Source organism: Tursiops truncatus, chromosome 19 (genome assembly GCF_011762595.2).
Source record: "Tursiops truncatus isolate mTurTru1 chromosome 19, mTurTru1.mat.Y, whole genome shotgun sequence".
Taxonomy (NCBI): Eukaryota; Metazoa; Chordata; class Mammalia; order Artiodactyla; family Delphinidae; genus Tursiops; species Tursiops truncatus.
This window is the reverse complement of record NC_047052.1, coordinates 55846995-55871545: the sequence shown is the minus strand read 5'-3', so window position 1 is coordinate 55871545 and position 24551 is coordinate 55846995. Positions and strand designations below refer to the sequence as shown.

The 24551-nt window shown below is 43.8% G+C and overlaps 1 protein-coding gene across 1 annotated transcript; it reads right to left on the bottom strand.

Annotated features, from left to right (window-relative positions):
• Positions 1 to 1496: 1496 nt before the first annotated feature.
• On the bottom strand, positions 1497 to 23501 carry NLRP8 (NLR family pyrin domain containing 8). The gene is made up of 10 exons (XM_033844060.2): positions 23120 to 23501; positions 21827 to 21901; positions 19071 to 20670; positions 17834 to 18004; positions 14966 to 15133; positions 11858 to 12013; positions 10199 to 10369; positions 8338 to 8508; positions 5074 to 5244; positions 1497 to 1626 (listed from the first exon to the last, which is right to left on the bottom strand). Exons 1-10 carry the CDS (start codon positions 23499 to 23501, stop codon positions 1497 to 1499), a joined length of 3195 nt encoding a protein of 1064 aa, XP_033699951.2.
• Positions 23502 to 24551: the final 1050 nt, after the last annotated feature.

Below are 24551 nucleotides of genomic sequence, written 5' to 3'. Positions count from 1 at the left end.
GAATAAGAGGACTGTTTCAAAAGAAAATACTTGTATGACTGCTTTCTAGATCTTTGAGTTCTAAATGCTGCCCTAATACTTTAATCCTGTGCTAGATAGCTAGGACCTGAAAAACTGCAGTCTGGGGAATTCCCTGCTGGTCCAGAGGGCCTGGGTTCAATCCCTGGTTGGGGAAATAAATCCCACAAGCCACATGGTGCGGCCAAAAGAAAAAAAAAGTGCAGCGTCTGCCCTGTGATGTGCAGTCTATTCCACGACGTTGCACAGGAGGCCACCTGCACATTCTAAAGCTTCTCAAGGTCCTGTGATGGTCACTAGGGAGACAGAATTCAGGAAACCACCCTCTAGACCTTCCAAACTGGGTCCAGGTTCAGCCTAGTACACATCCAAGAGAAATTCGCTTTAATTTGTTTATTAATGGACTAAACTCCTTCAAAAAAAAAGTTGAGTCATACTTCACTTTTTATTTTTATTTATTTATTTTTAATTAATTAATTTATTTTTGGCTGCATGGGGTCTTCATTGCTGTACGCGGGCTTTCTCTAGTTGCAGAGACCTGGGGCTACTCTTTGTTGCGGTGCGCGGGCTTCTAATTGTGGTGGCTTCTCTTGTTGCAGAGCATGGGCTCTAGGTGCACAGGCTTCAGTAGTTGTGGCACACGGGCTCAGTTGTTCCGTGGCATGTGGGATCTTCCCGGAGCAGGGCTCGAACCCGTGTCCCCTGCATTGGCAGGCAGATTCCCAACCACTGCGCCACCAGGGAAGCCCCACACTTCACTTTTTAAAAAAGAGTTCCTTAAACATGAGGTGATTTCCCTGTTCCATCACCTGCTATATTATCTCCCTCAGAAATTTTCTCTGGACACTGTTTTTTTCCTATTTTTTATTATTATTTTAAAAACTTTTTATTTTGTATTGGATTGGAGTATAGCCAATTAACAATGTTGTGATAGTTTCAGGTGCACAGCAAAAGGACTCAGCCCTACATATACATGTATCCATTCTCCCCCAAAGTCTCCTCCTATCCAGCCTGCCACATAACATTGAGCAGAGTTCCCTGTGCTATACAATAGTGGACCCTCTTTCGAGGCAAGATGTTTTCCTTCGTAACAGTTGATGTACAAGTCTATTTGTAAATAAACAACACTTGACAAGTTTTTGAATTGCATTCATGCACATTTTTAATTCAATTCTCACAATACTCCAGTAGGTGAGTCAGATATTTCCCAGAGACAATGTTAACATGACATATTCAATGACTTCCAGAAGCCAGGAGTAGAAGTGAGCTGGAACGCTGCTTACCGTGGTGCCCCCAATTCCATGACTAATCTATGTCTGACATGTGACCTTCAGTATCTCCGAGGGAGCTATTTGGAGGTCACGCGTTACACCATTTCCCAGAACTAACTGAGCCATTGTAGACTCAGAAGGGCCCACAGAATAGGAAACCATTGCCCAATTTTTCATCAGGAAAAAGTTATCCAGGGCGTCACCGGATCAATTTGTCCACTCTGCCTTATCACAGCACTCATCTTTCCAATCCTGAACTATCTTCAGGATTTTGTTGTTCACTACTGGGCCCTCCAGTCTTCTCATCATATCCACTCCATCGCTCTGTTTCTTCTCCCTGAGAAGGATAAGAATCAGGTTTGGTTCTCCTGTGCTCAGTTTTCTTTTGCAGTGCTGGAAAATATGTAAGACCTCTAGGACAGAAATTTACCACCCATGAGATTGATATAGTAAGTCCCCTACATATGAACACATTCCGTTCTGAGAGCACGTTTGTCAGTCCAATTTGTTCATAAGTCCAACAAAGTTAGCCTAGGTACCCAACTAACACAATCAGCTATATAGTACTGTACTATAATAGGTTTATAATACTTTTCACGCAAATAATACATAAAAGCAAAGAAAACATTTTTAATCTTACAAAACAGTACCTTGAAAAGTACAGTAGTACAGTATAACAGCTAGCATACAGGGGCTGCACTGAGTGAACAGGCAAGAAGAGTTACTGACTGGAGGAGGGAGAGGAGGTGGGAGATGGCAGAGCTGAAGGATCCTCAGCCATAGGAGACAGAGGGCAAGATGCACAACCAGTAGAGGACGCACGCACGAGACAATGTATGCCAGACAGGCATACACAGATGTGAATGCACGTTCACATCTCTGAAAGCTCGCAACTTGAAGGTTCATACGTAGGGGACTTAATGTAAATGGAATATTGCCTGCCGTATCAGTAAACAAAGGATGTCACAGTCATCAGTGATTGCAACCCAGTGGTGAGCTGGTGAGCACCGAGGGAACTCAGGAAGGAAACAAAGAACACCTGCCATCTAGCAGCCATCAGACTGCAGCCACTCCCCACGGTGAGCCCTGAGGGAACTCAGGATGAGAAAACACAGGATACTAGCCCCAAGTAGCTGAGATACATAGCAAAGGAATGATTTCAGTGAGCCCAGACTCTTGCATCTTCCCATACATAGAAAAGTGCTATATGCCTTAACTCGAGGTATCTGCTTTTCTTTTATTAAGAGTAATCTTTTGTTCCTACCACCTGCCCTTTGTTGCAAAACTCCTATATATCCTAGCTCTCCCCTCACCTCCTCAGAGCAGTTTCCTCAGGGTTACTTGAGACTCTGACTCCTGGGCTTGAAGTCCTAAAAATTCCTACTGAATAAAACCTACCTCTCAACTTTTAGGCTGTGAATATATTTTTCAAGTCAACAAGCTCAAGATCAATGGTGCAGCTCTCAAGAGCTCAGGGATGAAGCCCAGGTGCCTTGGATCCACCAATTACAAGGTGTGGCAGGTGACTCCAAGTGGCCCCAAAGATCCTTCTTCCTGTTATTCACACTATCATGTAGCCCCCTCTCTCACTGGGCTATAGTGGGTCTGTGTGACCGTTAGAGTAAAGCAGAAGGGATGGGTCTTTCAAGATTCAGTAATAAAGGACTGTGGCTCTGTTTTGGGCACTTTTGCCCCCCCTCTTCCCCCTTCTTCCCTCTTCCATCACTTGTTCAGGAGGGAGCTAGCTGCAACATTAGGAGTAGCCTTGCAGAGGGCAACTGAGGCCTCCTGCCAACAGCCACATGGGTGAGCTTGGAGGTTGGTCCTCCAGCCTCATCACCTTCCAGTCAACACCTTAACTCAGCTCGTAAAAGAGCCTGAGTAGAATCATCCAGTTAAACTGCTCCTGTATTTCTGACCTTCAGAAATTTTACAACAGATGTGTGTTGCCTTATTAAGCATTGAGATAATTTGTTCCAGGGCAATAGATAATGAATACACCAGCTGTTTCCTATGACCTATACCCAGAATCCATCGATAATTGAGATCATGATGGTCTCAGGCACTGACCTTAGTGCCTCATAGATGCACTTTCTTCCAATCCTCATAGTATCTCCTGGAGGAGGATGCCAACCCCAAATTACAGATGGAGAAACAGAAAGATCCACTAAGCCCTTCACAGCCGCAGATCTGGTAAGTGATGATAACACATTCATTTGTTTAAGACAGGAGAGAAGATGAAGAAACAAACAGTTTAAGAGCAGATGGCTACGTTTTTACTTTTTTTTTTTACAGTTGGCCAAGAGGCACATGAAAAGATGTTCAACATCGCTAATTATTAGAGAAATGCGAATCCAAACTACAATGAGGGGACCTCCCTGGCGGTCCAGTGGTTAAGACTCTGCACTTCCAATGCAGGGGGTGCGGATTTGATCCCTGGTCGGGGAGCTAAGATCCCACAAGCTGTGAGGCATAGCCAAAATTAAATAAATAAAAATTTAAAAAAAAACTGCAATGAGCTACCACCTCATACCAGTCAGAACGGCCATCATCAAAAAATCTAGAAAGAATAAATGCTGGAGAGGGTGTGGAGAAAAGGGAACCCTCCTACATTGTTGGTGGGAGTATAAATTGGTACAGCCACTATGGAGAACAGTGTGGAGTTTCCTTAAGAAACTAAAAATAGAGCTACCATATGATCCAGCAATCCCATTCCTGGGCATATATCCAGAGAAAACCATAACCTGAAAGAATACATGCCCCCCAGTGTTCACTGTAGCACTGTTTCTGATAGCCAAGACATGAAGCAACTTAAATGTCCATCAACAGAGGAATGGGTAAAGAAGATGTGCTACATATATACAATGGAATATTAATTACTCAGCCATAAAAAAGAACGAAATAATGCAATTTGCAGCAACATGCATGGGCTGGAGATTATCATACTGAGTGAAGTAAGTCAGACAGAGAAAGACAAATACCATATGATATTGCTTATATGCGGAATCTAAAAGAAATGATACAAATGAACCGATTTACAAAACAGAAACAGACCCACAGACTTAGAGAATGAACTTATGGTTACGGGGTTGGGGGGAAGAGTGGGGAGGAGGGGTAGACTGGGAGTCTGGGATTGATATGTACACACTATACTTAAAATAGATAACCAACAAAGACCTACTATAAAAAACAAACAAATATTTTTAAAATACAAAAAAAAAAAAAGAGCAGACAGTAGAATCCAGGTTTATTTTCTCATTTCACACGCAGGAGTTGTCGTTTGTCAGCCACATGAAGGAAACTATAAATCCCCAGGAGGGCTTCCCTGGTGGCGCAGTGGTTAAGAATCCACCTGCCAATGCAAGGGACACGGGTTCGAGCCCTGGTCCGGGAAGATCCCACATGCCGCGGAGCAACTAAGCCCGTGCGCCACAACTACTGAGCCTGCGCTCTAGAGCCCGCGAGCCACAACTACCGAAGCCCACGCACCTAGAGCCCGTGCTCCGCAACAAGAGAAGCCACTGCAATGAGAAGCCCACGCACCGCAACGAAGAGTAGCCCCCACTCGATGCAACTAGAGAAAGCCCATGCGCAGCAACGAAGACCCAATGCCACCAAAAATAAATAAATAAAATAAAAAATTTATTAAAATAAAAATCCCCAGGAAAGGAACAAAGGTCGTTAGCAACATCTGCCGACAGCATTTGGGGTCCAGAATCTCACTGCTGATGAGGAGGTTTCCTAGGGCTATGCATCCTGCACAGGGAACCCAGCGGAGACTTACAGAGAGACCTCAGATCCCCACTTCCTCTTCCTGACGGCCTCACGCAGGTGGAGGATGCCCCCGAACCCGATGTCGTTCTTGCTCAAGTCCAGGTATCTCAGAGTTTGGTTGTTGAGGAGCACAGAAGCCATGGCCTGGCAGCAGACGGAGGTGAACAGGCACTTGTCCAGCCTGTGGGAGAGAAACAGGCAGCAGAAAAGTCACCACATCCCTCCCCTGAGAGCTGAGCCAGCCTAGCTGCTCACAGCCTGGAAATCACACTCTGACCGGAATGAGTCATTTCATTCCAAGGAGCTTATTTTTCTTTTCAAAAATGTTATTTTATTTTGGAGTATAGTTGATTAACAATGTTGTGTTAGTTTCAGACATACAGCAAAGGGATTCAGTTGTACATATACATGTACCTATTCTTTTTCAAATTCTTTTCCCATTTAGGTTATTACAGAATATTAAGCAGAGTTCTCTGTACTAAGTCCTTGTTGATTATTTTAAATATAGTAGTAGGACTTCCCTGGTGGCACAGTGGTTAAGAACCCACCTGCCAATGCAGGGGACAGGGATTCGATCCCTGGTCAGGGAAGATCCCACATGCTGTGGAGCAACTAAGCCCGTGCGCCACAACTACTGAGCCTGTGCTCTAGAGCCCATGAGCCACAACTACTGAAGCCATGCACCTAAAGCCCGTGCTCTGCAACAAGAGAAGCCACCGCAATGAGAAGCCTGCACACCGCAACAAAGAGTAGCCACTGCTCGCCGCAACTAGAGAAAGCCCGCGGGCAGCAATGAAGACCTGACGCAGCCAAAATAAAATAAATAAAAAAATAATTAAAAAAAAAACCCAACCCAAGACTAACTTTCTGGAGTAAAAGAATTGTGACCTCCAGAACTCCCTTCGAGTAATTATCAACAAAAATGAAATCCATTATCAGGACTAATCCTAGAAATTAAGGATGTAACCTACTGTGATTTAAATGCTCTAGAGTTATGTGATATCACTTATATGTGCAATATTAAAAAGAACACAAATGAGTATATATGCAAAATAAAAGGGAGGCAGGAGATAGATGGGCTCCAGGCTAGCCATTTACAACTGGCCTCCTGCTTACACTTCCTTGGGTGAGAAGAAGGTGGGCTCCAGGCCAGACATTCATTATCAGCCCCCCTGTTTACATTTCCTGAAGCAAGAGACAAGTGGACTCCAGGACTACATATTTATGACCGGACTCCTGTCTATATTTCAAGATCTGCACCTCGATATAAAAACCAGTAACAGAAATAGGGTAAATAACTAGACACTGGACGTTTTTATGGCAGGGACAGAGTGGGACAAACTCTGTTGAAAGATCAAGAGGTTACGTATTTCCCATCCTTGGGGCAAGGGAGACATTGCATATGTGCAGAAAGGCTCCTTGGGGGTCAAAAAGGAGGGGCACCACCCCACAACATGTGATGCTAAGGCCCTCCCATAGGCCTCTGGGCTGAAATCCATCTTGGAAAAAAGTTGCACACGCAAGTTGGGGAAGGTCCTAGGGAAGGTCAGGTGTGGAAAAAGAAATCAGATAACTGGCCAAAGGGAAACAAAGACCCGGAAGAACTGCCCTATATGAATGACGTAACCGCCTTTTTATGGGGCTCTTCCTCATTGGGGGGACGCCCACATCCTTTCCCTCCGAGTGTGCGTCTCTGCCCTGCTTCTATCTTAACTAAGCAAACTGTTTCTGTGTGCTCTCCCACTTGTTGTTGTGCTATGTCTCTAATAATAAACTTTGTACCTGTTTTACAGGTTTCTTTTTTTGCCTCCGTGAGAAATGCATTTTTCACTGGGGCAAGAGCCAGCGGGTGTGGTGGCTGGGATTCCTGGTTTTCATCCAGGCTCCCCAGGTTCAGTCCCTGGGCAGGGAATTAAGATCTCGCTTCACGCCACCGCTCACTGCTGCCTCTCCTAGATCAGAAGCAGTCTCAGAGACATAGAAAACAAACTGGTGGTTACCAAAGGGGAGAGGGAAGAGAGGAGGGACAAATTAGGTGTACTGAATTAAGAGATACAAACTATTATGTATAAAATAGATAAGCAACAAGAACATATTGTACAGCATGGGGATTGTAACCATTATCTTATAATAATGTTTAATGGGGGTATAATCTATCAAAATACAGAATCACTATGCTGTACACCTAAAACTAATATAATATTATAAATCAACTATACTTCAATAAAGAATAAAAGCTAACATTTCTGAGTGAAAAAAGTGATCTAGACTTAGAACCCAGATCATACCAATAGTGAACAGAAAATGCAGGTAGGAAAGAGGCAAAAAACAGTTGTATATGTATAACTGAATCACTTTGCTGTACATCTGAAACTAACACAACATTGTTAATCAACTACACGCCAATAAAAAAAATAACTCAAAAAAAAGTTTCAACCTTTGTCATCAGAGATGTCTATAAATCTTTTCTAAATATTTAGGGTAACCACTAAAACAATTAAAAATAGGATGAATTCTTTCAAATCACTTGGCTAGTATGCATGTTAGCATAGAGACCTTCAGGAGAAGGAAAAAACATACACACAAAAAAGATTCCCTAAGAATAAACACTGATTTTGGAAGACTCGCCATCTAAGGTATTAGTCTAAGATTAACAAATTCTTCTTTATCTTTCATTGAATGGAAGAATTTAACAATGGTCCTTAAACTCTAACATTCACAGGAATCATGGGAGGTGTTTGTGAAGCACAGACTGGGGTGTCCCCCACCCTCAGGGCACCACAAGATCCAGCAACCCCACTTCTGGGAATGGACCCAAAGGAATCGAAACCAGGGTATGGAAGAGACGCCTGCACCCTCATGTTCATAGCAGCACTATTCACAATAGCCAAGACACGGAAGCAACCTCTATTCCCATCGACAGATGAATGGATAAAGAAGATGTGGCACATACGTACAATGGAATACTACTCAGCCGATAAAAAGAATGAAATTCTGTTTGTGACAACATGGGTGGACCTTGAGGGCATTATGCTCAGTGACATAAACCAGACACAGAGAGACAAATGATGCAAGAATTTGCCTTTCTAACAACTTCCCTGCTGAAAAGGTTCCTAGTCTGAGGACTGTCCTTTGAGAACCACTGCTCTGAAGTTTCCAAGTCCTCCAACCAAATGGAGGGAACACCCCAGAAGTGCAAAACACACTCCCACATTCTACCCCAAGAGAATTTTACAGACACTCGGTCTCAAAGAAGGAAACGGGGACAACTTACTCAAGAATCTGTAGGCCAGAGTCAGGGTTCATCAGGGCCTGACAGAGCAGGATAAGCCCGTCGTCCTTCAGGCTGTTAAAACCAAGGTCCAGACTTCTCAGGTTTTTATTTTTATCAAGAGCAGAAGCCATATCCGGACAGCACTCAGAGGTCAAGGCACAATTTCTCAGCCTGCAGAGAAACACCAACCAAAACACCCTTAGCTTTCTTTCCCGCCTTTTTTTTTTTTGGTATAACAGCTTTATCAAGATATAATTAACGTGCCATATAGTTCACCCATTGGGAGTGTACACACCATTGGTTTTCAGTATATTTACAGAGTTGCACAACATTTACCATGATTCTAGACCATTTTCATCACCCCAAAAAGGAAAACGGTGTACCTTTTAGCAGTCATTCCCAATTTCTTCCCCCACCCACCCCAGCTCTAGCAACCACTAATCTGATTTCTCTTCCTGTCAATTTGCCTCTTCTAGACATTTAATATAAATAGAATCATACTATATGTGGTCTTTTGTGATTGGCTTCTTTCAGTTAGCATAATATTTTCAAGATTCATCCACTTGGCATGTATTAATATATAGTTTGTTGCTTTTTATGGTTGAATAATATTCCATCATATGGAGAGACCACACTTTATCCATTCATCAGCTTTTGGACACTTGGATTGTTTCCCACTTTTTTGTTACTACAAATAATGCTGCTATGGAAATCCGTGTACGATTTTTTGTGCAGATTTTGTTTTTATTTCTCTTGCATGTATACCAAGGAGTAGAACTGCTGACTCATGTTACGTTTCTGTTTAACCTTTTGAGGAGACACCCATCTGTCTTCCGAAGCAGCTGCACAATTTCCTGCTTCTTTTTGGGATCCTGAAAGCTTCAATGGGTTCAGGGGGTATTGTGTGTCAGTTCGGCATTTCTGGTTTTACCAGCCAGCAAATTTCTTTACGGTTTAAGACAGTCTGAGTTTAATTTCTGTCAATGACAGCCAATGTGCCCTGATACCTAGGGGAAGTCATTTAAAGAATTCAGGATAGAGTGAGACAAACACCAAACAGGATATCACTTAGTATGTATGCTGGTCCATATCACTGAGGTTGATACACGACTCACTTCTGAGCAGAAAGCCAGGTCACATTACATTATTCTGATCTCAGAGGTATAACTCTCACTCCCAAACTCTGGGAGTTAGAGGAATGCATTGGATCAGAGGTTCCCAAACTTTCTCCATTTATGCCCTCCTTAGCATCTCACTTTTTTCACATCACCCCTGTACTTCATTAAATTTTGCTCTGTGGAATTCCCTGGGGGTCCACGGGTTAGGACTCCAGGCTTTCACTGCCGGGGGCCTGGGGTTCGATCCCTGGTCAGGGAACTAAGATCCCACAAGCCATACGGCATGGCCAAAAAAAAAAAAAAAAATCTGTTAAAAAACATTCTTGCAATGCACTTGCTCTCGTGATCGCAATTGCTAAAGACAGAGCTTTGCAAAGATATGACATCATTGAAAGGAAGTAGCACAACCTGATGTTAGAACAGAACTACCTCAAGCTAATAGCTCTTGCGGCGATGATGTCAGTATCTCTTACATTTAAAATATCCTGCAGCGCCTCTGTGAGTTCACCCCTGGGTACCTCGGCACACAGTTTGAGAACTCTGCCGCTAGATAATTTATCTCTGAGACTGAAATCATAACCACCTTCCTCTTCATTATGCTTTCTTCCAGTATCAGCACAATGCCTAATATGCAGTAGGCGCTTAAAAAGTATGTTGCATAAATGGACACACATATCACAGTTGCTCTCCATTGCCCTATTCTACTCCAGGGAGTTCCAAAAAGAGGACATTTTGGGACTTACACCAGCCTCTGCAGAGGATACTGAGAGCATTGCAAGGCGTTCCAAAGCTGTTTCGCCCCATCGTCCTTCAAGGCATTTTTTGCCAAGCTCAAATGGGTCAGGTTCTTGTTACTCGCAAGAGAAGAGATAAGACTTTTGCAGGAAAGTGACGTGAGGTCACAATTCTCCAACCTGTGGGACAGACACACACAGACAGGGTGCAATTTAATTCATGCCTGCGACAGGATTTTCCTTGTCTCGTGCTGAGAGACGAAGATTTCAATCAGGGCTTTCCTTCTAAATGCAAACGCCTCATCCTACTCCTGTTACCAGCCCTTAGGGCTTCTCAGATCTAAGGGGGGAGGATAGAACTTTGATGTGAGAAGCAATTGGGGATCAGGAAAACAGTTACAGAGCGGGATGAAGAGGGAAGAGAAAGGGACCAGCAATGACTAAACAGTAAATAACATATATGGAGGTGACCTGGGAAGAGACACCATCTCACAAGGTAAAGAAAGATAGAAACACGCACTGAAGACAGAAGCGGGCACTCGTATTAGAGAAACTAAGATGTATAGGAAGGTCCTGAAAACGTTTTCATGTGTGGTGAGGGAAGTGCAAACGTAAACAAGAAAGTATCTAATGTTGTAATAACTTTGTATGGTGACAGATGATAACTAGACTTATCATGGAGATCATTTTGTAACGTAGAAAAATATCAGGTCGTACACCTGAAACTCATATAATATTGTAAGTCAATTATACTTCAATTAAAAAATAATAAAGTGGTACTTGAGTCATAAATAAACAATAACATGTTATTTTCTGCTCAACAGATTGGCAAAAGCAGTAACAGTAACAAGAGTCGGATGAGAATTTGGAGTTGGGGGAACTTTCACACACACCGTTGGTGGGACTGCAAATTGGTACCAACTGTCTGGAAACAAGCCTGGTAGAACTGAAGATGAATGCTCTCCATGACGTGGCAATTCTACTAGCGTGTGTCGGTGTGTCAGTGTGTGTGTGTGTGTGTGTGTGTGTGTTAATAGCTCAACCCTCGGTGGCAAGTAAGATGGACACCTAAATTGTTGCACATTTATACAAATGTTATCATTCAGCACCAAAGAGGAACAGCCTATAGAAACTACAAAACACTGATGAAGACTAAAACGTCGGTTGATGGGAAAAAGCACACATGCTCAATGAGGCCACTTATGTGAAATTCAAAGCACGGCAAAACTGTGCTCTGTTTAAGGATCCATGTACAGTATTATCAGTGTAAATACAAATAAGGAGCCTGATCAACCCAATTCAAGATGGCTATGGGGGCGTGGGGGTCATGGACTTGGGGATTGATATGATCAGTGGGGAAGGAAAATAGTACGGTTAAGTTTCTATTTCAAAAACTGGATGATGGATACATCAGGCTCATTACAGTTATATATTCTAGGATATTAGGTGCGAATATGTACTTTTATGTAGTTCTGTCTCTCTGTCTCTGTCTCTCTGTCTGTCTGTCTCTCTCTCAGCTCAAGCCTTCACTGCCCCATCTATGTCATTAACAATCACGACTTAATTTTGCTCCATTATACACACATTCCCCCATTTCTGCTTTTCTCCTAGAAACACTCAATCTACCAAACAACTGGGCAACAGCATGACAACCACAAAAAGACTTACGACAGCTTCTCCAGTTGGGCCACTGGCAGGTGGTGACATGGCTCAAACCTCTCCAGGGAGCTACGTTTCAGCATTAGAGTCTTCAGGTGAACATTGTTTTTGAGATTCCTGGCGAGATCAGCCCAATTTCTCGGGCTGAAAGGGCAATCTTCCACCCTACAGAAGCCACGCAAAAACACTGAACCTTAGCTCCTGGGGAAAATGGTACCCACATAGCCACCTAGACCTCACCTACTGTCTCACATCCTTGTTCTTCACCCAAGAGTGACTGGAGGGGTGATTTCCATCTTGCCTGAGTGAACCTGCATCAAATTCAGCGTCTGAATTGCAAATAATCAATAGAAAATAATACACACTCAGGGCCATGACAAATTGGCATGGGCTGTCAGGCTTTAATTCCAAACCAGGGACTTGATTCTGCCCCTGAAACACAACTTCTTTTAAACATTTATTGGCCAAACCATTTTCAGGATAAAGAATGAGATTCAGTTAAACTATGGCCCGTGGACCAAATTTGCATTACCACCTGGTCCTGTACAGCCTGTGAACTGAGTAATCTAAAATTTTTCTAAAATTTGGGCTTCCCTGGTGGCGCAGTGGTTGGGAGTCTGCCTGCTGATGCAGGGGACGCGGGTTCGTGCCCCGGTCTGGGAAGATCCCACATGCCGTGGAGTGGCTGGGCCCGTGAGCCATGGCCGCTGAGCCTGTGCATCCGGAGCCTGCGCTCCACAACGGGAGAGGCCACAACAGTGAGAGGCCCGCGTACCGCAAAAAAAAAAAATTCAAATTTATTTTTGGCTGTGTTGGGTCTTTGTTGCTGCACATGGGCTTTCTCTAGCCGCAGCGAGAGGGGGTTACTCTTTGTTGCAGTGCGCGGGCTTCTCATTGCGGTGGCTTCTCTCGTTGTGGAGCATAGGTTCTAAGGCGCACGGGCTCAGTAGTTGTGGCTCGCGGGCTCTAGAGCGCAGGCTCAGTAGCTGTGGCGCACGGGCTTAGTTGCTCCGTGACATGTGGGATCTTCCCGGACCAGGGCTCGAACTCATGGCCCCTGCATTGGCAGGCGGATTCTTAAGCACTGCACCACCAGGGAAATCCCTAAAATTTTTTTTAATAGTTAAAGAATATTTTGTGACACATGAAAATGAAATGAAATTCAAATTGCAGTGTTCATACATACATAAAATCACTAGTAAATTATATAATTATTACAGTTATTAATAACACAATTGATACTTAATAAATCATTAAAGTTATTGATGAACTCTAGGAATACATAATTATTAATCATAATCAAGTTTTATTGGAACACGACCATGCCTATTCATTTGCATATCGGCAATGGATATTTTAGCTCTCTGTCACCACTATTTAATTCAGATGTTACAGCAGAGTTGAACAGTCGTGACAGAGACTGTACGTCTTGCAAAGTTGAAAATATTCCTTACCCGGCCCTTCATAGAGAAGGTTTGCTGAACACTGACACCAATAATAATATAGTAAGAAAAATTAGGAAGTAATGAGTTTTAACTATTGCCTTTGTTTTTTAATATAATTTATTCGATACTAAGTTTATGTGAGTTAGTTTTTTCATAATGCTGTCTAACAACCTTCACCAAATTCCTGAATGTTTAACGATCAGCTCTTGCAAGCCAGGGTGGGCTGGCCCAAGTTCACCCCTAAGGCTATGGTTTCTCTATCTCAGACACACCTGGGACATCAAATTGTAGTTTTCAAGCTGAGTGAAACTTAGAACCCGAGGGTAGAATGGTGGTTGCGGGGGCTGGGGTGGGGGAAATGATGGTCAACGGGCACAAACTTCCAGTTATAAGATGAATAACTTCTGGAGACCTAATGTACATCATGGTGACGATGGTCAACAAGACTGTAGTGTATACTTGACGTTTGCTAAGAGAGTTGATCTCAAGTGTTCAGATGGTGGCTTTGTGAGGTGGCACATGGGTTATGTAGCCTGACTGTGGCAATCATTTCACAGTGCATACATATATGAAACTGTCACCTTAAAAAATATCTGAGTGAACAGCCATAAAAAATAATGAAATATTGCCATTCGCGGCAACATGGATAGACCCAGAGATTATCATACTGAGTGAAGTGATTTAACGACAAATATTTTGATATCACTTATAGTGGAATCTAAAACATAACATAAATAAATGTATTTATGAAAGAGAAACAAACTCACAGACATAGAAAATAAACTTATGGTTACCAAAGGGGAAAGGGGTGGGGAGAGGGATAAATCAGGAGTTTGGGATTAACAGATACACACCATTATATATAAAATACATACACAATAAGGGTTTACTGTGTAGCACAGGGAACTATGTTCAATATCTCACAATAACCTATAATGGATGAGCACCTGCAAAAATATATGTATAACACAACAATGTAAAGCAATTATACTCCAATAAAGATGTTAAAAATATATATATGTTGGGCTTCCCTGGCAGCCCAGCGCTTAAGAATCCTGCCTGCCTGCCAATGCAGGGGACACGGGTTCGAGCCCTGGTCCGGGAAGATCCCACATGCCGCAGAGCAACTAAGCCCGTGTGCCACAACTACTGAGCCGGCGCTCTAGAGCCTGCGAGCCACAACTACTGAAGTTGTAGGCCCGCACGCCTAGAGCCCGTGCTCCGCAACAAGAGCAGTCACCGCAATGAGAAGCCCGCGCACTGCAGCAAACACCCAACTCAGCCAAAAATAAATAAATAAATATATTAATAAATAAATAAATATATTAAAAAATATTAAAAAAATATATAAAAATATAATATAATATATATGTATATACATACATATATACACATATATGTATGTATGTATGTATATACATACATACATATGTATATACATATATACATATATACATACATATATATACATATATATGTATATATGTAAATATGCTGTACACCCGAAACTAACACAATATTGTAAATCAACTATACTTTGATAAAAGAAAAAAGCTGAGTGAAACTGACAACTGATTACAGTAAGATGTCAGGCAGGCTGAGCATGTAACCCCCCACCTCTGAACGGACTGCCTGGGTACCAGGGTTCTCTCTCCATCCCTCCCAGTCTCACCTCAGACACTGTAGAAAACACTGGGGGTGTTTCAAGGCATTGCACAGAAACTCCATGACCTGGCATCTCACTTCCGTGTCTTGTATTTCCAAGTATCTCAGGTACTGGTTTTCCACCAAAACCCTGATTAAGTCTTCATTCAACACGAGGGGGCTCACGTGCCTAAAGCTGCAGAGGTAAGCAGTGTCCGGTTATCATAGGCTCGCATCAGCCCATCAGCTCTTTTTTCTTGAACAGCTTTATTGAGGTATAATCGACACACCAAAAAAAGTGCATCTATCATATACCTAATGCACCCAACTTCATGAGTTTGGATGTGTTCATACACCCATGAAACCATCACCACAATCAAGGTGGCTAATTAGTTTTTTTTCCCCTCCAGCTTTGTTGAGATGATACAGATAACAATGTATCGGTTTAGTGTACATCGCTTGTTGATTGGATGCACTTACATATTGCAAAATGACTACCACTTGAGCATCAGCTAACTGCCTCCATCTGGCCACATACTTACCATTTCTTTTTTGGGGTGAGAACATTGAAGATCTATTTTCTTAGCAACTTTCAAGTATACCATACAGTATTGTTAACTATAGTCACCATGCTGTGCATTAGATCCCCAGAAAGTATTCAATGTTTAACTGGGAGTTTATAGTACTTTTTTTTTTTTTTTTTGCGGTACGCAGGCCTGTCACTGTTGTGGCCTCTCCCGTTGCGGAGCACAGGCTCCTGACGCGCAGGCTCAGCGGCCATGGTTCACGGGCCCAGCCGCTTTGCGGAATGTGGGATCTTCCTGGACCGGGGCACGAACCCGTGTCCCCTGCATCGGCAGGCGGACTCTCAACCACTGCGCCACCAGGGAAGCCCTATAGTACATTTTGACCAACATTTCCCCATTTGCTAATTAGTTCTTCTTCATTCAATCAGTCCATAAATGCGTGAGGCCCCTTTCTGTGCAGCCCAAGGCTCCAAACTGGATTCTCTTCTCAGCTCAGCCTCCTAGTTGGACGACCTTACGTGAGTCACTTAATCTCCCCAAGATTCATTTCACATCCTCGAGAGAGCTCATGACATTTTCCACTTAGGATGGTCGTGAGAATTAACACTAGTGATGCCTGTAAGAGGTTCTGCATAGGACTTGATGCAGAAAGGAAGGCACTCAAAAAAGGGGAGCTAGGGACTTCCCGGGTGGTCCAGGGGTTAAGACTGCGCCTTCCAATGCAGGGGGTGTGGGTTCGACCTCTGGTCCGGGAGCTAAGATTCCCACATGCCTTGTGGCCAGAAAAGCAAAACATAAAACAAAAGCAATAGTGTAACAAATTGAATAAAGATTTTTAAAAAATTGGTCCACATCAAAAAAAATCTTTTTAAAACAATGGGAGTTAATGATAATCTTTATAATAACAGGAGAGAAAATAGGTCAGATACTGGTCAAGTGGGCTATTTCAAGGAATTTTGATGAAGTATCGAGTTTCTGGGTTTTAAAAACCATAGGGAGAGGGTGTATAAGGTAATAGCTAAGAGAACTGATTCTGGAGTTTAAATCTGTATTCCAATTACGTACCAGCTGTGTAACCTCATGCCCTAGCTTCCTCATGAAATACCTACTTCTTTAGGATGGTTGTGAGTTTTAAGAGCACTGAACTGTAATGCTGGACCTAAGACAGCCCAGCAGAGGGTGAGCGCTACCTAAATGTCTGTACATTTTTTGCTATTGAAGATAATGTTGCAGTGATGGTCTCAACCATTCCTCTGAGTATGTGCATGTGTATTTACCTTGGGTGGATTTAAAAAAGTGGACCTTGGGGTCAAGGTGTACATGCATTTTTCATTTCGTAGAGCCTGCCAAACGGCAGCTGGATCTGGCTCACCTTCTTCCCTCTTTCATGGAAATCTTGACCTGTGACACGCAGGGGCCTGCTAAGCGTGTGTGGTGTGGTGATGGAGGAGGCGAGCCTCAGACCACCTGAGATGGGGAGCGTTCCCCAAAGCTTACCAGCTGTGTGATCTCAGACAAGTCACTCAACCTCTCTGGTTCTCCCTTTAAAAAAAATCAGGATAACAGTACTTACCCCAAAGGAATGCAGTGGTACACCACACTAAGTACCTGCTTAGCACATCACCACTCAGGCAGTAAAAACAACTAGGACTTTTAGTTTTTTGAGGAACCTCCATGCCGTTTTCCACAGTAGCCGCCAATTCATGTTTTCACCAACAGTGCACTGGGGTTCTCTTTTCTCTGCATCCTCACCAACACTTATTATCTCTCGTGTTTTTGAAGACAGGTGTGAGGTGATATGTCATGGTGGTTTTCATCTGCATTCCTCTAATGTTTAGTGATGTTGAGCCTCTTTTCATGAGCCTGTTGGCCATCTGTATGTCTTCTTTAGAAAAACGACCTCACTTACAGGTGGAATCTAAAAAATAATGAAACTCATAGAAAAAGAGATCAGATTTATGGTTGTCAGAGGCAGGGGTGGGGGAATTGAGCAAAGGTGGTCAGAAGGTACGAGCTTCCAATTATGAGACAAATAAGTGCTGGGGTGACTGTAGTTAACCATGCTGTGTGGTAGATTTGAAAGATGCTAAGAGAGTAGACCATTCAATCACTAGGAAAGAACATTTTGGTAACTGTACGAGGTGATGGATGGTAACTAAACTTACTGTGCTCGTCATTTTGCAATATATGTATGTCAAGTCATTAGGCTGTAACACTTAAACCTACAGTGTTATAGGTCAGTTATATCTCAGTAAGACTAGGAAAAAAACCTATGGACGTGGATGCCTTGAGCACGTCTAGCGTGAGCAGAGAGGGAAACAGACTGTTTCCATGGAATTCCTTCCAACTAGGATTTGTTTCATACTCACATCAGTTTTTGGAGTTTACAGTGTGGATGTTTCAGTGCTGTAGAAAGGACCTTCACTGAATCAGGGTCCATAGTACTGTTTGTCACAGCCAGGACTTCCAAACTCTCATGTGTCCTAAACACAGAGCAGAAGTCTTGCCACCAGAGATAACACCTATCACCGCCCTCTGGTCTGTGTGGGAGAAAAAGAGAAAAGGGCTCATCGTTAGAGATTAAGCTTGAGAAAACCTACTAGCAAACCCGGGGCTTCCTTATGATCACAGACCCCTTTGTGCCTTTCAAAAGATGCCCTCATTTAAGAAGATGCCCAGCAGAACTGTTACAGGATTTTTCACTTCATTCCAGGAAGACTCGTGGCCTCACTTATATGGTCCTATGACTTAGGGAAAAAAGGAGTTGCTTTTTAATCACTTAGGATTTATATGAGGGCAGAGATTAGGATGCAAAACATAATCCATATTCTTACTCTGTGCTTATGAAATTGTTACTAAAAAGAAAAAACTCTATATAGGAACAGAATAAGGGAAAATTATTCTTTCTTTTTGGGGGTGGGGGAGGGGCACGGTGAACCAGAATCCAAAATCCAGAGAAAGATCTGCACGTAGTGTCTTTGGCTCTGGGAACACCTCGAATTTTCTCCTTCATTCTTCCCCATCATAGGAAGTCTCGTTGGACAGCACTTCCTTAGAGACTAAAAGGCTTATGATATACAGAATCGGGGTGATAGTTGAAACAGAGTCCCCACATACATGGGAAGGAGGGTGTGCAGCATAGAGGCAAGGTAGGTGAACCACTCATCTTGTTTTTTTCCAGGATTCTCCCAGTTTTAGCATGGAAATCGGCACCCCAGGAACACCTTCTGTTTGTTTTTTTTTTTTTTTAACATCTTTATTGGAGTATAATTGCTTTACAGTGGTGTGTTAGCTGCTGCTGTATAATAAAGTGAATCAGCTATTCATATACATATATCCCCATATCTCCTCCCTCTTTCATCTCCCTCCCATTCTCCCTATCCCACCCCTCTAGGTGGTCACAAAGCACCGAGCTGATCTCTCTGTGCTATGCGGCTGCGTCCTACTTGCTACCTATTTTACGTTGCGTTCTGTTTTTAAGACTGAAAGTCCCATGTGCAAGGGATCCCCTCAAGACGGAGGTGGTCGCCCTAGATGCCCAGGAGATGGTAGGCAAGGTCCCCGATAGGACCGTGAATCTACCAAGGGAGAGATGGGCGCACTTACCCAGAGGCAGGAAGGGGATCCGGGTAGAGCCTGCTCGCTCTGGTGATGATCAGGGTGATCGTCAGCTCTAACTCCTGCAAACGTCGACAGAACTTGAGGCAAAAGGCAGACACTTGCACATCTTTACTTCTGCTGATGACCAAAGTAGCTTTACGATAGCTGCTTAGGATCTGACTCACAAATACCTCCTCCCGGATTTCATGCAGACAGTGGAACAGCTGTGGAACCCCGTGGTGCGGGGTTGGTGGGTCACATTCATGAGGCTCGGCTGCGACTTTCAGCAATTTCTTCTTGTTGCCCAAGGACACCTTGCATCCGAACACCCGCTCCACGGCTAGAGCGCACGCGTCATTTAAAAGGCCAAATAAAAAAAGAGCCATCTGGGCGAGATGGTTCCTCTTTCTTCCGGGATGTGCTATCAGACGTAGGACGTGGAACCGGTCCAACACATGGAAATTTCTGAGTCTTCGTGGGAAGCAGAGAACATACAACAAGGCAGCAAAAAATTCCTGGAAGCTCAAGTGGGCAAAGGCGTAAAGGTCTCTGTTGCCCACCACCCTTCGAAAGATATTCGCGCTGAGAAAAGTCTCGACGTCTGTTTCATCCAGTCTGGCCAGATTGAGATCTCTCTTATTAAACACCCATCTCCTTTCCCACATACCCTCTGCGGCCAAGGAGCACAGACCTTTCAATTGCTCTTGGTGAGTCGTATTGAAAAGGTCTCTAACCCTGGTTGGAAACAAGCTGGAAAGAAAGTGGACGAATACAGCTGTGGCGTTTGGAAATGTGTGCGGGAGATTTGCTCCTCTCTCCATCTGCTGTTTCAGACAAGAACATACCATCCAGCAGATGACAGGGACCTGGCACATGGAGAAGAGAATCGTGTTTCCCATGACAAAACTCAAGGCTTCATCAGCTTCGCGCTTGTTTCTGAAGTACGTCCTGAAATACCTGGATCTCTCAGGCACGCTAAACCCTGTAAGGGTTATCAGAGACGGGCATTTCAGAAAGGGATTCAAGTTCTTCCAAGAGGTGAACCTCAGGAAGATGATTAGCGTGGCCCCGGGGAGCATTCTTTTGCTCAGCAAACTGGTCAGGAGGACAGACCAGGGCACCTTCTGGCTCCAGTCTTCACTCAGGTCCTCTGGTCTATCTATGAGGGTTGAGGTTAGTTCCTCAAAACCATCAAAGAAGAGCAGAAGCTGGTCTGCTTTGGATATGATCTTGGACGCCAGAGCCCGAGACCCGGACAACTTGCGTGCGATGAGCTCAGCGAAGCTCTGCTCGTCCAACTGGTCCATCTCCTGGCAATGGAAGTAGAAAGCGTTCCAGAGCTTGTGGGCATAGAACTTGTTTTCTGCCCATTCTAACATCACTTTTTTGGCCAGGCTTGTTTTTCCAACCCCGGCGACCCCCTGAAGAACCACAGTCTTGGGCTGTCTTCCTTGAGGTTTTCTGGGAAGAAGTAGACAGGGTAAGAATGTCTCTTCTCTGTGTAGGTCTTGGTAAAAGAAGTCCATGTGGTTCCCAGGCCAAGCGGTGCTGTTCCGTAGGGTCGAATATTCATTCATCAAGTGTAGTCTGTACTCCCGTAATTTATCTGGATGAATGAGAAGGGAGAGATACAGGGTACAGCATCAGTTGTTTGTGAGAACTGACTGAACAACCAGAAAACGAGGCTTGACGTCTACATCCAGCTCCAGGACACAGTGCATCAATCACGCACGTTTCCGGAGAGCAGTGCATCAATTAAGAAGCTGCAAGGAACAGAACAGACAACTTGAAGTGACTCAGACAAAGCAAGAGCTGCTCTTTACATAAGAAGTGGGGGGAGGTTATAAAGTTCTTGAAATTGGTTCAGTGACCCCATAGCTTCTATTGGCTCCGCAGTTCTTTTGGTCCCTTCTTCCTATTTCTTAATTCTCAGAAGATGGCTGGGGTAGCTTTACCTATGTTATTTGTATTTTTTAAATTAAAAAATATATTTTAAAATTTTATTTTGGCTGCATCATACGGCTTGTGGGATCTTAGCCTCCCCAACCAGGGATGGAATCTGGGCCCTCAGCAGTGAAAGCGCTGAGTCCTAATCACTGGACCCCCAGGGAGTTCCCTAGAATCCTACTTTGATGGTCCAGGATAATGGAGTAGGGGAAGGAGGGATGGATTAAGATAGCTGCTGTGTTTGCCTATCTACTGACCATTCCTAGCCTGGCAACAGCACCCTAAATTTTTTGGAGAACTGCCCCCTTCGCACTCTCCGACCGTTACTTTGGACTGTGGCTGGACTTACCATCAAGCTGTCTCATAAGCACATAAGCCAGTGTCCACCCGCCAGAGCATTTCACCACATTATTCATCGAGGAGCTCATGGTCTCAGTTCATTCAGGGGAGTGAGCTCCAGGACTTGTGTTGGAAAAATGAGAAATAAGCACTCTGTTTTCCTGCTGGTGTTGCTAAGGGCAGCTGGTGGCAGAAACGGCCAGTGTGCAGAGGAGGGACCACTCAAGACTGAATCCAATGGAAGGAGGGAGAGAAGTGACGTCTCAAGGATGTAGCCTGAGCCCCTGCATCCAGCTGGGTCAGTGGCTGGACTTCCCGCTTAGGTGAGTGCACAGCTGCTCTCTTTTCTGAAGTTCTGATTCACAGAAGGGACACTAGACATATGCATTTACAACCTGCTTTGCCTTGGGGACTGGGCTTCTCATCCCCACCCATAGCCTGTTTTCCACCAGAATCTGCACAGGGCCAGCACGTACCAGCCTCGTCTTCCTCCAAGTTCATTTGTGTTTCTCTTGGGTTCAAGGCCTCCGGTTCCAAGTTAGGTAAAATGTCTGGAACAGACAAACAAAGAGCCCCTCATTGGAATGATAAGGTGGACAGAACAGGGAGAGCAGCACGGAGGTAACGGGACCTTTTAGGATAGCGGCAGCCACGTCATTCACGAGTCTCATTCTCTCACCACCTTAGTTCAGGGAGAAGAAGATGACCTAGACCTCCCATCTCGGTGTTAGGAAGTGTGCAAAGGGTGGTGTGTCAGAAGGTCCTGAGGAGGGTGTTTAATAACATATAAATGTACAGCCCAGCCAAACACGGCACTCACACACACACACACACACACGTAAAACACATAAACACTTTAATACACACGTATGTGCATTTAGGAAGCAACCTAAATGTCCATCGACAGATGAATGGGTAAAAAAGATGTGGTACATGCATACAATGGAATAGTACTCAGCTCCAAGAAAGAACGAAATAATGCCCTTTGCAGCAACATGGATGGAATCAGAGATACGTGGAATCCAGAAAATGATACAAATGAACTTATTTACAAAACAGGAATAGACCCACACACACAGAAAGCAAACTTATGGTTACCAAAGGGAAAAGGTATGAGGAGGGATAAATTGGGAGATTGGGATCAACATACACACACTACTATATATAAAATAGATAACTAATAAGGACCTACTGTATAGCACAGGGAACTCTATTCAGTACTCTGTAATGGTCTATATGGGAAAAGAATCTAAAAGAGAGTGGATATATGTATATGTATAACTGATTCACTTTGCTGTACTAACACCTGAAACTGAAACTAACACAACACGGTAAATCAACTATACTCCAATAAAAATTTAAAAAATAATAAAATAAACAACAATATCCTACTGTATAGCACAGGGAACTCTACTCAATATTTTGTAATAAGCTATAATGGAAAAGAATCTGAAAAAGAATATATATATATATGAATCACTGTGCTGTACACCTGAAACTAACCCAACAGTGTAAATCAACTATACTTCAATGAAAAAGGGAGCCAATTTCCAAATTAAAAAACAAAACCATAGTCGACAGAAATAAATAAACGCTTTAATATCCATGTATGCATGTGCTATATGTGTATATATCTATGCACGTGCATAGTTAGATGTATAAGAACATAAAGTGTAAACATAGTGTACCTACACAGGAGAGGCTAGTGAAGCGCTTAGGTCTGCAGCACCCAAGCCCAACCGCATCTTGTATACCAGATTCTCACTCACCATTCAGCTCCATCTGTACCCGAAGGCACAGTTCTGCCTGGTCCATCTTGGCGAAGATGTCGTGAGTCACCTCCCAAGCGAGGCGTCCAGGGAAGGACTCGATTAGGAGGTGAACCACCTCCGCCCACCGGGCTGTCTTCAGCTGGTCCCAGCTGATCTGGAGAGAGCCAGGTCTGGGGCTCTCTTCCACTAAAAGCTGCTTGAACCTCTGGAGATTCTCCTTGCTTAAATACACCATGTACAGCATGACTCCGTCTTTGAAAGGGAAGGCGGAGGAGGAAGAGGATGGGAAGAAAGAAGGCGAGTGAGCGGAGGAAGGGGGGGGAGAAGGAGGTGAGGAAGAGCGGGGGGAAGAGTCAGAATCCCAGCTCACGTCACTCATCTTTACCCGAGGCCGAGAGCCTCAGCGCCAGCGATAAAGAGGACCAGTTGGAAGAGAGAAGAGACGCGACCTGGGGAGACATGAAGTTATAGGAACGTGAGAACACCACCCCAGGGGACAGATTTATGTAATCCATACCTGATGGAGCATACCATGTGCTGGATATCCTCTTCCCCTCCCTTCCTCCAAGATTCTCTGGCCTGCGGAAAGACCTGGGAGCCCCTCCACTATTGGGGCTCAGTGTTTAGACTCAAAACCACGTTGTAGTTTTTAATTCTCTATGCCACTTATTAGCAAGGTGACTTTGGGGAAATTGCAGAGCCTCTCTGCGCCTCTTTTCTCATCTCTGGTACCAGGATCTTATCCTATGTGCTCTTGGGGTTGTGAGGATTCTCAAAGAGATACACCCACAAGTACATTTAAGACAGTGCCTGGTTCATCATAGCTAACAATGACTCGGGGCTTCCTTCTATTGTGTGTAAAAAGTGGAATGTGGAGGAGAAAAGAATGAATTCACTAGGGGGAGTGGGGCTTTCGCCTTGGTCTACCTACTACTCCTATCCTATTGCTTCTCTGAGTTATCTTTTTTATTACTATCATCTGTTAATTCTCATCTCCATCACCCGAGAACTTCCTGGATACTTAAGTCATCATGTATTGGGCACTGACTCAAAGTTTTATCTCCTTCAATTCACTGCAGTGAATTTGGAGAATTGCAAGCTCCCTGTGGATGACGACCACCTCTGAAGTAGCCTCGCTACTTAACCTTCACCTCCACTCTTGATTCTGTTATTCTGATATTGGAGCAAAAAGAAAAAGTCTACCTTAAGACAAAAGAAAGGTCTCAAATAAACAACCTAACTTTACACCTCAAAGAACTGGAAAAAGAACGAACTTAGCTCAACTGGACCTGGTGAACTCAAGTATCTGGTGTAGTAACTGTAAGAAAGTGATGTGGAAAAATAGGAGGTAGAAGAGAGGAAAACAACACCACCACTCACCGCTGAAGGGAATGAGGCTTCCTGTCTCCTTCCTGTCACAAACATCTCC

Bases quoted from the DNA above. Each gene is read 5' to 3' on its own strand.
- NLRP8 (XM_033844060.2), bottom strand. From the start codon at position 23,501: ATGAGTGACGTGAGCTGGGATTCTGACTCTTCCCCCCGCTCTTCCTCA. The intron at 21,902-23,119 runs GTGAGTGAGAAT...TGTCTGTTCCAG, and splicing joins GGTACAGATGGAGCTGAATG to ACATTTTACCTAACTTGGAA. The intron at 1,627-5,073 runs GTAAGTCTCCGC...TATCCTTCTCAG, and splicing joins TGGGGATCTGAGGTCTCTCT to GGAGAAGAAACAGAGCGATG.